The 12,526-nt window shown below is 39.1% G+C and overlaps 1 protein-coding gene across 3 annotated transcripts in view; it reads left to right on the forward strand.

Moving 5' to 3' along the window:
* The window catches only part of ADCYAP1R1 (ADCYAP receptor type I), a 141,618-nt gene extending 140,944 nt beyond the window's left edge, over positions 1–674 (forward strand). For all 3 annotated transcript variants that reach the window (XM_054191491.1, XM_054191492.1, XM_054191493.1), the window contains exon 16: positions 486–674. In XM_054191491.1, the coding sequence (XP_054047466.1) occupies positions 486–674 (189 nt within the window). The remainder of the gene's footprint in view (positions 1–485) is intronic.
* The last annotated feature ends 11,852 nt before the right edge of the window (positions 675–12,526 follow it).

Consider the following 12,526-nt stretch of genomic DNA (forward strand, 5'->3'; position numbering starts at 1 on the left):
ATCATCTGAAATAAAGAGGCAAAATTTTCAGTAGACATGCATCCATTAACGGCAGGTGAGAGACAAGCTGCTGTTGTGGACAGGCTATTTCATTACAGTCTGGTAGCTTTTAGTTGCAGTTTTCTTCATCTCATTGTTACATATTTGGTACTGCCCAATGATGAAAATGGGTGATTTTTCCAAGAAGCTAACTAAAGAACCGTGTTGGAGTTAATGTTGAACAGGTCTTCTATGCGCCTCTGGGCTGATCATAAATTATCTGAAGTCAGAGACACAGAACCCTGGCTGTTGCTCCCACTACATGCCTGGACCTCTTTCAGACATGAAGAAGTCACTTCAGATTGTGTTTATGTGAGGAGTTTGATCATATTCTTTAAAAAATTTCTGTCAAATTGTGGGGTCTTTTTCTAAACTTAATAATTTGTCAGCATGTCCTCGAGCGGCTAAGTACATAAAAAATGACCTTTTGAAGTTTCTCCCTAAAGGTGCAATCAGAAATAAAGAGAAAATGGAGGAGCTGGAAAGTCAACCGGTATTTTGCTGTGGATTTCAAACATCGTCATCCTTCTCTAGCGAGCAGCGGAGTGAACGGGGGGACGCAACTCTCCATTCTGAGCAAGAGCAGCTCTCAGATTCGGATGTCCAGCATAAATGCGGAGAACCTAGCGACATGAGCAGCTAAGGAAAACAAATCAATCAACAACCAAACCAAAAACCATCCCATTAAAAAGAAAAATAAATCATAATTTTGGTGGTGGTGTAGGTCCCTTTCCCTTTCCCTTTCCCTTTCCCTTTCCCTTTCCCTTTCCCTTTCCCTTTCCCTTTCCCTTTCCTTTCCTTTCCTTTCCTTTCCTTTCCTTTCCTTTCCTTTCCTTTCCTTTCCTTTCCTTTCCTTTCCTTTCCTTTCCTTTCCTTTCCCTTCCCTTCCCTTCCCTTCCCTTTCCTTTCCTTTCCTTTCCTTTCCTTTCCTTTCCTTTCCTTTCCTTTCCTTTCCTTTCCTTTCCTTTCCTTTCCTTTCCTTTCTTTTCCTTTCCATTTGTAGAGATGAAAAAGCAAAGGAAATGTGTATATATGTCTTTTTAACAATCACTGTAAATACCCAAATGTACTCAAGGCCATTAATGGAGAACTGTTTAAAAAATAAGCAACAGGCCAAGCCCACACACACAATGATTTACATTTCAGAGCATCTGCAAGTAATCTGTTGTCAGTCAAAAGTAATAAGTGATTGCTGTGCAGTTGTGATCTTTGGTTGCCAAACTGATACTAATCTGTGAATGGACATGTTCATTGTTATTTTTCAAATTGGTTTTCATTTTGTTTTGTATTTGCCTTTTTTTTTTTTTCCTAGTCAAACATCTTAGCCTGTCCCTGTCTTTTGGCATGTGAATTTCTGCAGTGTTTCTCTTTTGAGTCTTGAGATGGATCTAATATGCTTGGGTTAATCAAACCAGCCGGTTCAGGAAGAACTCCATAAAACTAAGTTCATGGCTGAATATAGTCAGATGTACCCAGTGGACTTACAGAAACTGCTGTGCCAACGTGAAGCTGCATAACTACCATCAGTCAGTGGGGGGACTCCAGGCAAAAGAGACAGGATTGGCTGTTTTTTTCTGTACACAGGGACACTTCTGGGAATGCTTTATGTTCTAGCTAAGCTGTGAATTTTCTAAAAGGGACATACAGTTGAGATATATCTATATTTTTGGCATTGACTCATTGATTGGTAGACTGATTGATTGGATTCTTTGAATAATAAAAATAACTGTCCCCTCCCTCCCACCTTAAGAGCAAAAGTCAATTCCAGGATGGCCTTTCCCTCCAGACAACCTCGAACCCTCTGCATCCATGTCCAAACATGGCATGGTTCTGGGTAGTGCTGTTACACTGAGTGTGGTGCCTTTGCAACCCGGCTGACTTCTGTGTGTTGACTCTTCCCTGCCAGAGCAAGAGCCACAAGAGGGATCTGGCATGATCATCTGGGAAGGTAAAAGTCATCTGCATTTGGTGAGCAACTAAACTGAACAATAGAATGGTACAGAAGGAAAAGATAAAGACTTTGGATGACTCCCCACACCTGGCAGTTTTATCTCTCTTTGGATATTCTGTTTGTTTAACCACCAATGGTCTTACTCCTTTTCTTTGAGAAGAACAAAATGTTCTTTCAACCTTTGCCTTGTAGTTAAAGTCACGACTGGTACATATCTACTTCAATTAAATGTTGATAATGTCAATTCTTGAAAGTCTTTATACAATGCATAAAGGCTATGAGGACCATCCTAGCTCTCGCTTCATTTTGGATTTATGAACTTATATATATATATATAAAAAAAATATATATATATATGTGTGTGTGTATGTGTATGCATATATTAAAAAATGAAAATGACGTTTTAAATGTGAAATTTTGAACTGAAACTAATAGTAACCAGGAAATTCAAAATTCAGGCTTGTTCCCTGGTGTTAGTTGACATGATCATGAACTAAAAAACCATAAAATTAAAGACTCAGAATTTTAGTGTCAGCAGAGTGTGAGCTTTTAATTTCTCTGGTTTTTGTTAGTTTAGGTAAAAAAAAAAAGTTTTAATGTCATTTTAAGCATAGGTTTTTTAAAAAAAATGCTATTTTCCTTATTTTTAAAAGGAGAAAAAAAGGTCTCAGAAAGTTGTGTCAGAGATATTAATTATGATACTTAACACTTATATAGTGCTTTATGGGACATAATCTGCTCTCAGTTGTAGCACTGTAAATGAATGTAAAAATAATTTGAAGCAGACAGAAATGTTGAGGTTGACTTCATATTTGCAGAGGACCATGCTCTTATGAAAAGCTTATACCCCTTTCAGGTGAAATCTACTCTTGCACTGAGGACCAGCAAAAAGTTTTAAATTACTTTCACTGTACTCCAGTATTTTAAGTGCAAGTCAAAGCATCCAGACACCTTTTTTTTTTTCAAGTCTTCGGCACTGGTTTGCTGCTCTGAGAGCAGAATTAGTTCCCCTATACCAGACTCTCTGCAAAAGTCACTGAAGTATTTTTAACTGATAGATTGGAGCTTCCTTTCTCATTAGATGCTGCTAAAGCTATTTTATAAAGTTTCCTGAGAAGCCATGTACTTCACAGTCCAGAAAGACATGGGAGATGGGGAAAGCCAGATCTATCAGGTAAATGCAGATTTAGACATTTTTTAAATAAGACTATCTAATGTTAGCTGAACAGAAAACTTTTAGGTTTGTATTTTCACAAGGTATTACATTGACAATACTGTAAGTATATTATTTAAAAAAAGTCGAACAGTATATTTTGCATGAATGGCTGGTAGCCAATTTTCAAGCACTAATAAATCAGAACTTCTGAGAAAAAGGTGTTGAATAACTGCTTCTAGTTGGAGAATTTTTGCCATGTTTCAGTCCAGAGCAAGAAAGTGTTTAGATATTTTTTTAATTCTTTTCTTTTTTGGTGTTGTTTTTGAGGTTACTTTTGAATTCTGTTGTTTTCCTGGCTGTCCTACAGTGCTCTGCAATGTGAGTTGGTGGATCTCAGTCCAGTGCCTCGTGGGCAAGTGTCCACATCACCAAAACCACCCTCCAGTCATGCATACCGGAGCCCAGGTCCTCAGCTAAATTAAAATCAGTACAGAAAACTGTTGTTGTCGTTAGAACAAAGCCATTTCACTTTGGCTTGGGATTTGGCCTCAGCACATTACTATTACTATTATTTTTCGGCAATCTCAGCAAGAGAGGCCAAGGACTGAAAACTTGGACTTGCCCCTTAAATTCCTAGAGCCAATGCTCAACAGCAAGACAAGTTGGAGGGCAGTGGAGGGGAAATTTCTGCAGTTGCAGTCCCTGTGTTTCTTGTTCAGTGGATAAATTGAAGTTTTCGGTACCTTTCACCAGCACTGAATTTCCTAGAGGAGATGGTATGTCTTGAAATATTTAATATATATTATACAGGCAACCCCCTTCTATTATGATTCTTTTATTGGCGGTGTTGAGGCACTTCCAAATGTGGCTTTCCTAAGTCTCTCAAACTTCCTCAGTGTTACTGGAAAGATCATACTTCAGGTGTATATAGTTATCTAAATCAGACTCTGATGCCATCGCACAAATTAACTCTCAAAAAATCTTTATGTTGAATGTAAACTGAAGATGCTGGACATGCATGGCCACCATTCACAGTGGCCGTCATTTCTATTTGTTTCAGGATGGAAGAAACCAACAGGTGGTTTGCTTCTAAGTGTGTGTAAATATCAATTGAGTGTAACAGTGCTTTGTTTGATTTTTCACTGTGAAATATATTTTGGAGCTAGAAAGGCTATGTTATTAAAACCAATACATAATTAAAAGAAAAACAAGCGTGCAGTGCTCCTTGAGCCATTTTTTATACCATGTCCATTATGTATTTCTTGTCAAATTTTCTTATTTTGCTTTTGTAAATGTACAAAAAGTTTCTGCATTGCAGCTTTTGTGACTATTTACTGTATCTAAGCACTGTTTGATTATTGACTTTTTATTGTGGAGTGCTGGTACTACAGGACAATTAACATCCCAAAATGAAAACGACAACCTCTATTTCAAAAGACAAGGCTTGTTTCATTGCTGCATGGTGACCTTACCTCCTTTTACCTTCATCTACTTGTAGTAAATTTGGAACTCAGAGCCCAGGTAATGAAACTTAAATGTCTAGTTGTGGGAGGTTTTATTTATAGAGGAAAAACACCCAAGTTCCTCTGCTGCATTTAAGTATTTGTATTTGAAAAGCAGATGTTAAAATAAGGTGGTGGGAGAAGGGAGAGGGTTGAAAGCAGGTGAGTCCAGAGTGAAATGCAAAAAAGGTGCAGTTTGGAAGTTAAATTCAGACACTTTAATTGATGTCTAACTCCTCATTTTCACCATCTGTCCATCATTGCAACTAAAGAACTGTGTCTTGCAACTACAAGGCTAAATAACGACTAGAAGTGGGCAGGAACTAACTGTATTAATAACTTGAGATTCCATTTGCAAAGATGACTCTGCCTAGACTCTCTCCATCACCAATGGCATGGGTGAGAGACCTTCCAGAAAGGAATGCAAAGCAGTTCAGAGAATCTTAAAATCAACAGTCCAGGTTGGAAGGGACCTTGAAAAACCATCTGGTCCAACATTTTATGAGAAAGGGAGCCAAGATGAGATTATGTAGTACCCTGCTTAACTGCATCTTGAAAACCTCCGGTGATATGGACTTTAGCATGTCCCTGGGGAGGTTGTTCTAGTGAATGATTGTTCTCACTGTAAAAAATCTCTTTCTTGTATTGAGATGAAACCTCTCCTCGTGCAACTTGTACCTGTTCCCCCTGTCTTTTCCATGTGGGTCCTTGTGAAGAAACAGCCTCCATCCTCTTTGTAACCACCCTTTAAGTACTTGAATACAGTGATGAGGTTCCCCCTGAGTCTTCTCTTTTCTAGGTAGAAAAGACCTAACTCCTTCAGTCTTTCCTTATTGAGTGGGTTGTCTATCCCTTTGATCCATCTTCATGGCCTTCCTTTTGACCCTCTCCAGTCTGGACACATCTTTCTTGAATTGTTGGTACCAGAACTGGACACAATACAGTGTTTGTTAGACTCCTGCTCAAATCCTGACCTGGGTGAATCTGATTCTTTTCAGCAGTGATAGAAGGATTAGGTGCCATGACTTGCCTTGTCCATGTCATTTTGTAAAATTGTGGCTTGTCATAATATTGTCATATCAATGATGGATGAAATTCTGCTTCTGCATAGCATGATAGCTTCTGTGCTTGCATATGAAGGGCTATGCAGGACTTCTGATTAGTTCAAAGATTCTTTTTCTCTTTTCTTTTCTTTTCTTTTCTTTTCTTTTCTTTTCTTTTCTTTTCTTTTCTTTTCTTTTCTTTTCTTTTCTTTTCTTTTCTTTTCTTTTCTTTTCTTTTCTTTTCTTTTCTTTTCTTTTCTTTTCTTTTCTTTTCTTTTCTTTTTCCATAAACCCCATGGAGCAAAGAAATCAATAACTAAAAATACACAAAGACAAAATGTTCAAGAATAAAAAATATTTAGCAGAGTTAGAGCTGTTGGTCTCTGATCCTCAGGTTCCAGAGCAGCATAGTGCCATAAGGATGCTTAATCTGAAGGAAACTCTGTAATTCTGTAATTAGCATTATTTTCACAGCATATTACTCCCACTCCTAAACTGATCAATTCCCCTTTTAAAATTCAGTAGGCTTTTACTTTTTTGCACTTTCACTTCCCACTGGAAAGTTATTGTAAAACATCACTCTTCTGGCAGTTAGAAACCTTTTTTCTGAATTCCAAATTAAAATAACTGCTGGCTTGCTTATGCTCCTTGTCATACTAATCTTGCCTCCAGTTCCTTTCTCCCTTCCTGTAATACGAACAGCTTTATTTCAGATAAAGTCTACAGTTTATCTTTGGTCATGCAGTTGAAAGATAAGGCTAAAAATAATCATGCTATTCAGCTGCATTTGTTTCAGCTTTAATCCTGGTTTGGGCTGCAAAACCAATACAAGGAAGCACAAACAGATATATGCAAATCCATTGAAAACAGCAGGGAAATTAACTGGAAGCAGTGTATTAAGCACCTCAGAAAAAAAAAAAAAAAAGGTAACAATAAAAACTAAGAGAAAGATTTCCAGTTCTTGAAAACGTATAAATGAGATTTTGTTTTTGAGGAGCTTTCATTCAGTCAGATCTAAAGGCAGAAATGATCCCAGATTTCTCCTTTTCTGTTTTCAGTTATAATGTTACAAGAGAAACTGCGTTGCTGCCATTTCCAATCAAAGGGATAGGATACTCAGTCAGTCATCATACTGCAGGAAATCAACATTAAAAGTAGCAAAAATATACTGGTTGTATCAACTTGTGAGATTTCATTGCTCATCTGTCTGACACTGCTACTAAATCCTTACTAAATCTGGCCTGTGAACCATGCAGGTGCCTAACCACATTATCTTTCCAGCCCAGCCCTGCCAGAAATTAGATATACAAATTTCAGAGAGTATGGCCAAAAAAAAATGTCAGGAGTGACTTTAGTAAACAGTGGCAACAAAAGAAATGCAAACCCCAATCATTTAATTGGCTTTATTTACCTTGTTATTTGAAACTGTTTTTCAATAGTGCTTCAGAAACGTTTTTTTTATGGCACAGTTTTTCAACCTGTGGTCTGTGGAGGTGTGAGAGACTATTTCTGAAGTATCCGTGGAAGATGATTAAGTAGAATAAGTTCATTCATTGTGTATAGTAATATATGCTTGTTAGGGTCCTGAAGGGCTTTTGTCTTACCTGTAATTATGTGAAGGCTCCTATAGATCAAAATAAGGTTGAAAACTACTGCTGCAAACGGCTGAGGATGAGTTACTGCAAGCTATTTTCACAGGACAATCTAGATGAGTGGGTGGTTTTTCAACTTTCTGCCCGTAGCATCATCCAGTCTTTGATGAGCCTCTCGATGTCTCCCATCCAACATCTACTTCAAAAAATAATGATAGAGAGGAGATGGTGAGGAAAGCATGACCACTGTTAGCCAGCTATAATCACAAGGAGTATCTGCATCCAAGTATTACAGGAGAGTCAGGAAGAAAGAGTAATGTAACCAGGTTTGTTTGTAGCCTTTTGACAGTGAGTGAGTGGTTTGAGAAGATACATGTAGAATAGATGTTGCATCCTGGATGAAGCTACTGTACTTACCCCTCTGTGTCCTCAACATCAACAGAAACATGCAAGCTGTGATTTTACAATTGCCATGAAGTCCTGTGAAGCCTTTTTACATGTCAAAGTACAGGATCCAAATGACAAAGGTAATCCTCATAGTTTCCGCATTCAGTGGATGTACCTAGAAAGTTCAACAAATTAAGCTTTTCCTCCTTGGTTTGGTTATGTATTTCATGATGTTAAGACTCTTTTTTTTTTTTTTGTTCTGAGATTTTCTCATGTAGGCAAGGCTTCCAGAGAAATGTAGGATGCTTAAAATCATCTGCTACATGACACTGGAGAACAATAAATATGACCTCAGCAGAGCTGTTATAGCTTGGAAGGTCTAAAGGGAAGCGAGACAAGGTAGCAAGAACAGATAGAGCAGGATATATGGGACACCACATGGGATCCTGCTTTGTCTCCATCTGCCAGACAAGGTTATTGTCTCCTATAGTTCCTATGTCATATCTGTGAGCTCTGTGTGGATATCTAGGAAACTAAGATAAACTCACTGGGTTGGATTCAACTCCCAAGTCGGAAATCTAGACTTAAATATCTATTTCAAGGCAGTGTCTGTTGGACTCCTGGGTCTACAGCTGTAGAAATGTACATAATACAAGGATGCAACCAAATATCTGGATTTACCTGATTGTCTTTCTTAAAGAATCAAATATCAAGGGCTATATTAAATACATGTCCCTTTTGACAGCCGGCATTTTCAGCATTAGGCATTCTTGCTCATAGGCAAAGTCCTGGAAAAGATCCTGTGTCAGTAAGCAGGTGGCTAAGGAGATATCCACATCACTTAACTTTAGACATCAATAGAGATGATGTCTTTCATTGATCTAGTTTCTCCATTTTTCCTCTGTAGTCACAAGAGAGAAATGAGCAATTTTAGAGTACAGGCATCAAACGTATTTTTGATGTCTAGTCAAGGGTAAGATGATTCATACTTTGCAAGTATCTGTTTCTTTCCACCAGGAAGTCTAGCTGACCAGATCAGAGACGGATGTTGACACTGTGGAAGTCTACTCGTAGATGACTTTTCCCCTGGCAACTTTGCCCAGTCGCTATTGTTCTGCTTCATACATGCTGAGAAATAAAGGTCTTGAAAAGCTTGGGGGTGGCTTCTTTTGGGTATTACCAATCAGATTTGGGGGAGGTGCATGCCTGATAAAGGCTTAGTAGCTCTCACTGAGAGCAATTTTCAGGAAGTCTTGTTTTCTCTGTCAGATTGTGTCCATATGTCCAGTGTTTCTGTGTCCAGAAACAAACCGTGGTATATAGTGCATCTGCAGTGAAAAGAAGTAAGGATTTTATCCTCTGCTTTTAGCAGTCAGGCATATGCAACCAGTTCAGAATTGCATTAGGAAGATAGGGAGATGCAGTCGTAGTTAAGGATGCTCTGTTGTTAAGCTCCGTGCATATCTTTACTAAAGAGCTAAATTCAGCTAAATACACTTTGTACTTTGTGTATGAAAACACACCAGCAGAGCTTGAACAATGTTTTGAACCTTGTGGTCTTTCACCTTCTTATGATTCAAATTGCAATTTCCCATCGTCTTTCTTTTGGGGAATTCATCTATGTAAAGAATTACTGTGTGATATGACACTGTGTGATATGACACTCTTCAGTGTCTGAAATGACTTAGGCTTCTGGATATGCCTTTTCCGATGGACTTTGTGCTTGCAAAGAAGTCTCAAGAGGCCTTTGTGTACCGGTATAATCTGTAAAAACAAATATTTAGTGTGTTTGTTCTCTTTCCTTTCTTTTTGTCAATTTAGTGGCAATGCAACATGCTATAGCTCTGAGAAGTACCAAGTTGTTGGATGGAAAGCTGTATTTTGGCTTTTCACTGTGTCAAGGTACAAACTTATTGGCCTGTTCGGTCTAATACTGACCTTTTTTGGTCAAATTTGGTTTAATTGGTTTTGGGATCTGGGGTTATTCAGCTTTGTTATGAGGTGGAAACACAGATATCAATTGCTGCTTTCTAAACTTTTTTGTGTTTTGAGAAATTGTTTTTAACATGTATACTGCTGTAGATGACACAATAAATGTATTATTATTTTGTATAAGTCTGTTCTGATATAAAATTGCACCAAAGAGAAATTTTTGTCTGTGAAGTTACAGGGTACTGTATTTCTTCCTAAAGCAGCAGGATGGAGTTTTTTAGGCTAAAAGGGTTAGCTTACTCATGTGAAGGAGTCCTGCAAGTCTGCTGGGCAAAGTTAGTCCTGGACTAGCCAGGTGTGAAGTCTTTGCCATCACTGAATTATGCACAGTCTTCCTTCGCCATCAATCAGTGGACTTACATGAGGAAGATGTTTAGCACATCGCATCAGTAGTAGAATCATAGAATCATAGAATCATTTAGGTTGGAAAGACCGTTAAGATTATTGAGTCTACTTGATAACCAGACGTTGCCAAGTCCATCTCTAAACCACGTCCTTCAGCACCATGTCAACACCTCTTTTAAATACCTCCAGGGATGGTGCCTCAACCACTTCCCCAGGCAGCCTGTTCCAATGCTTAATAACCCTTTCATTGAATAATTTTTTTCCTAATATTCAATCTAAAACTCCCCTGGTGCAACTTGAGGCTGTTTCCTCTTGTCCTATTGCCTGTTACTTGGGAGAAGAGACCAACACTCACGTAGCTACAGCTTCCTTTCAGGTCATTGTAGAGGGTGATAAGGTCTCCCTTCAACCTCCTGTTCTCCAGGCTAAACAACCCCAGTTCCCTTAGCCCCTCCTAATAAGACTTGTGCTCTAGACCATTCACCAACTTTGTTGCCCTTCTCTGGACATGCTCCAGTACCTCAATGTCTTTCTTGTAGTCAGGGGCCCAAAACTCAACACAGCACTCAAGGTGCAGCCTTACCAGTGCTGAGTACGGTGGGACAATCACTTCCTTAGTCCTACTGGCCGCTCTATTCCTGATACAGGCCAGGATGCTGTTGGACTTCTTGGTCAACATGATGGGAAAGTGGACATACATATATTGAAACTGAGGTTAGAAATGTGTCAGGGAGCAGCCAGGGCTAATCCCGAGGGATGAGGGCTGGGAGACACAGGGCATCGCATGAGCAGCAGGACTAGTCACATCCCAGTGAAGAAGCAAGGAAAGCCTGTAGATGGAGACCAGGTTCAACCAAGAGTCTAGATCATCAGGCAAGTTCATGGTGGTGAGATAGGTCCAAGACAGGTCCAAGGACAGGCCAGGACCTCAGCCTACGGATCAATCCCAGATCAGTGGGATGATCCCCTGCTTGGTGGGGCAGGATTGTTGTTAAGATGGGGATCAGCATCCTACAGCATTGCTGAGGCAGGGCCTGGGCTGAAAGGGTGTCTTGGGCCCATGGGCAAGTTGGGAGTTGAGGAGGACAGTGCAGATATATGAATTTTCATTTTTTGCTATTTTTCAAACTATTGTAAATACCCTATTGTAATCCATTTACACGGATTTACTAGGTGACCTGAGGCAGCCTCAGCCCTTTCTTTGAGTGCTAGATCATGCGGCACAGGATGTGTCTCCCCTTTCCACCATGTGCAGAAGGGTAGCATCAGTCACTACCTTACTACAAAGGGAGATTAACAAATGTGGAACAGGGAATCTGGAAAAGGCCTTTTTTCTAAAGGTTACATCTAGTCTAAGAGATTTATTTTAGGGTCCTTTTATAGTTAAGAGGCAGAGAAAGAAAAGGCACCTCCAAAAGTTTTTCAGACCACTCTAAAAGTCCTATGACAAGTATCCACAATTTTGAAGAAACAGTACCACACTACAACACATTTGCTCCAAGAGCACGACATTGGTAAAACTTCATTTACTAGGTCTCTAAACACACCAAGGAGATAACTGCCTCGAATCCTGCTATATTTACTGAAACTGAAAAATTCTCACTCAGATACTCAAAAATTTATTTTTTTTAGTTTGATTTTTTAAAATTTCTCCCTATCTCAAGTTCATATTTATTTTAAATCACTTTTTAACCCTACATTATCAAGACTTATAGGTTCAGTCTGTGACTTTACCAAAGGACTATTTCTGACAACTTCTATCTAGTGAGACAAAGGCATCAAACTGTATCTGGCAGTTTCTGTGGTGTATTCCAGTCATTAAGCAACAAGTAACCACTGAATTTCCAAAAAAGCTGGCACCATTTCTGCATTTGAGGATCTAGTCACTTGCCCATTATTTGGTCTTGACTTCTCTAGTGTCAGATTTTAATCTTGGGTGTGGATTCAATAAACTTTGCCCACTCACCTAATTTGACTTGAGATTGAGTTTGATGGAGAAGAGTCATTTTTGCACAACAGTTTAGCAGATGCCAAAAAAGTCATAACTGGCTTGTGAGGCAATCACACAGATAGCCTGAATACAAAGAAATCAACCTATGACCCTCCTTTAATATGCTTTAGATACAGGGTGAAGTTTATCTCATGGAGTAGGACTGAAGGAATAAGAAGGCATGTACACATAGACTAGGTGCCCAAGCTTTCATTACACATAACAGACACCAAGAGCAGGGACTGGATGCTTAAATCACTAGCAAGAAGCTAGTGTGATTTCAGGAGCTGTGTGGTGTCCTACCTGGCCTCCAGCTGCTTTTCCAGAAAAGTTTAAATGTCCAAAAGTCTGGATCATATCTCCAGGACAGAGCAGATGTCTTGGATGCCCCAAGCCACCTGAAATAGCATTTGATAGCTATGATTATGTAGCAGAAACCACCTCCAGACCAATAGCCAGTGATGTCTAGACAGCTATACCATTGGCCAAATGTAGATGCTTTCTTTAAGGAGAGTTGAGTGTCTCACAG

The sequence above is a fragment of the Rissa tridactyla genome, chromosome 2 (assembly GCF_028500815.1).
Source record: "Rissa tridactyla isolate bRisTri1 chromosome 2, bRisTri1.patW.cur.20221130, whole genome shotgun sequence".
Taxonomy (NCBI): domain Eukaryota; kingdom Metazoa; phylum Chordata; class Aves; order Charadriiformes; family Laridae; genus Rissa; species Rissa tridactyla.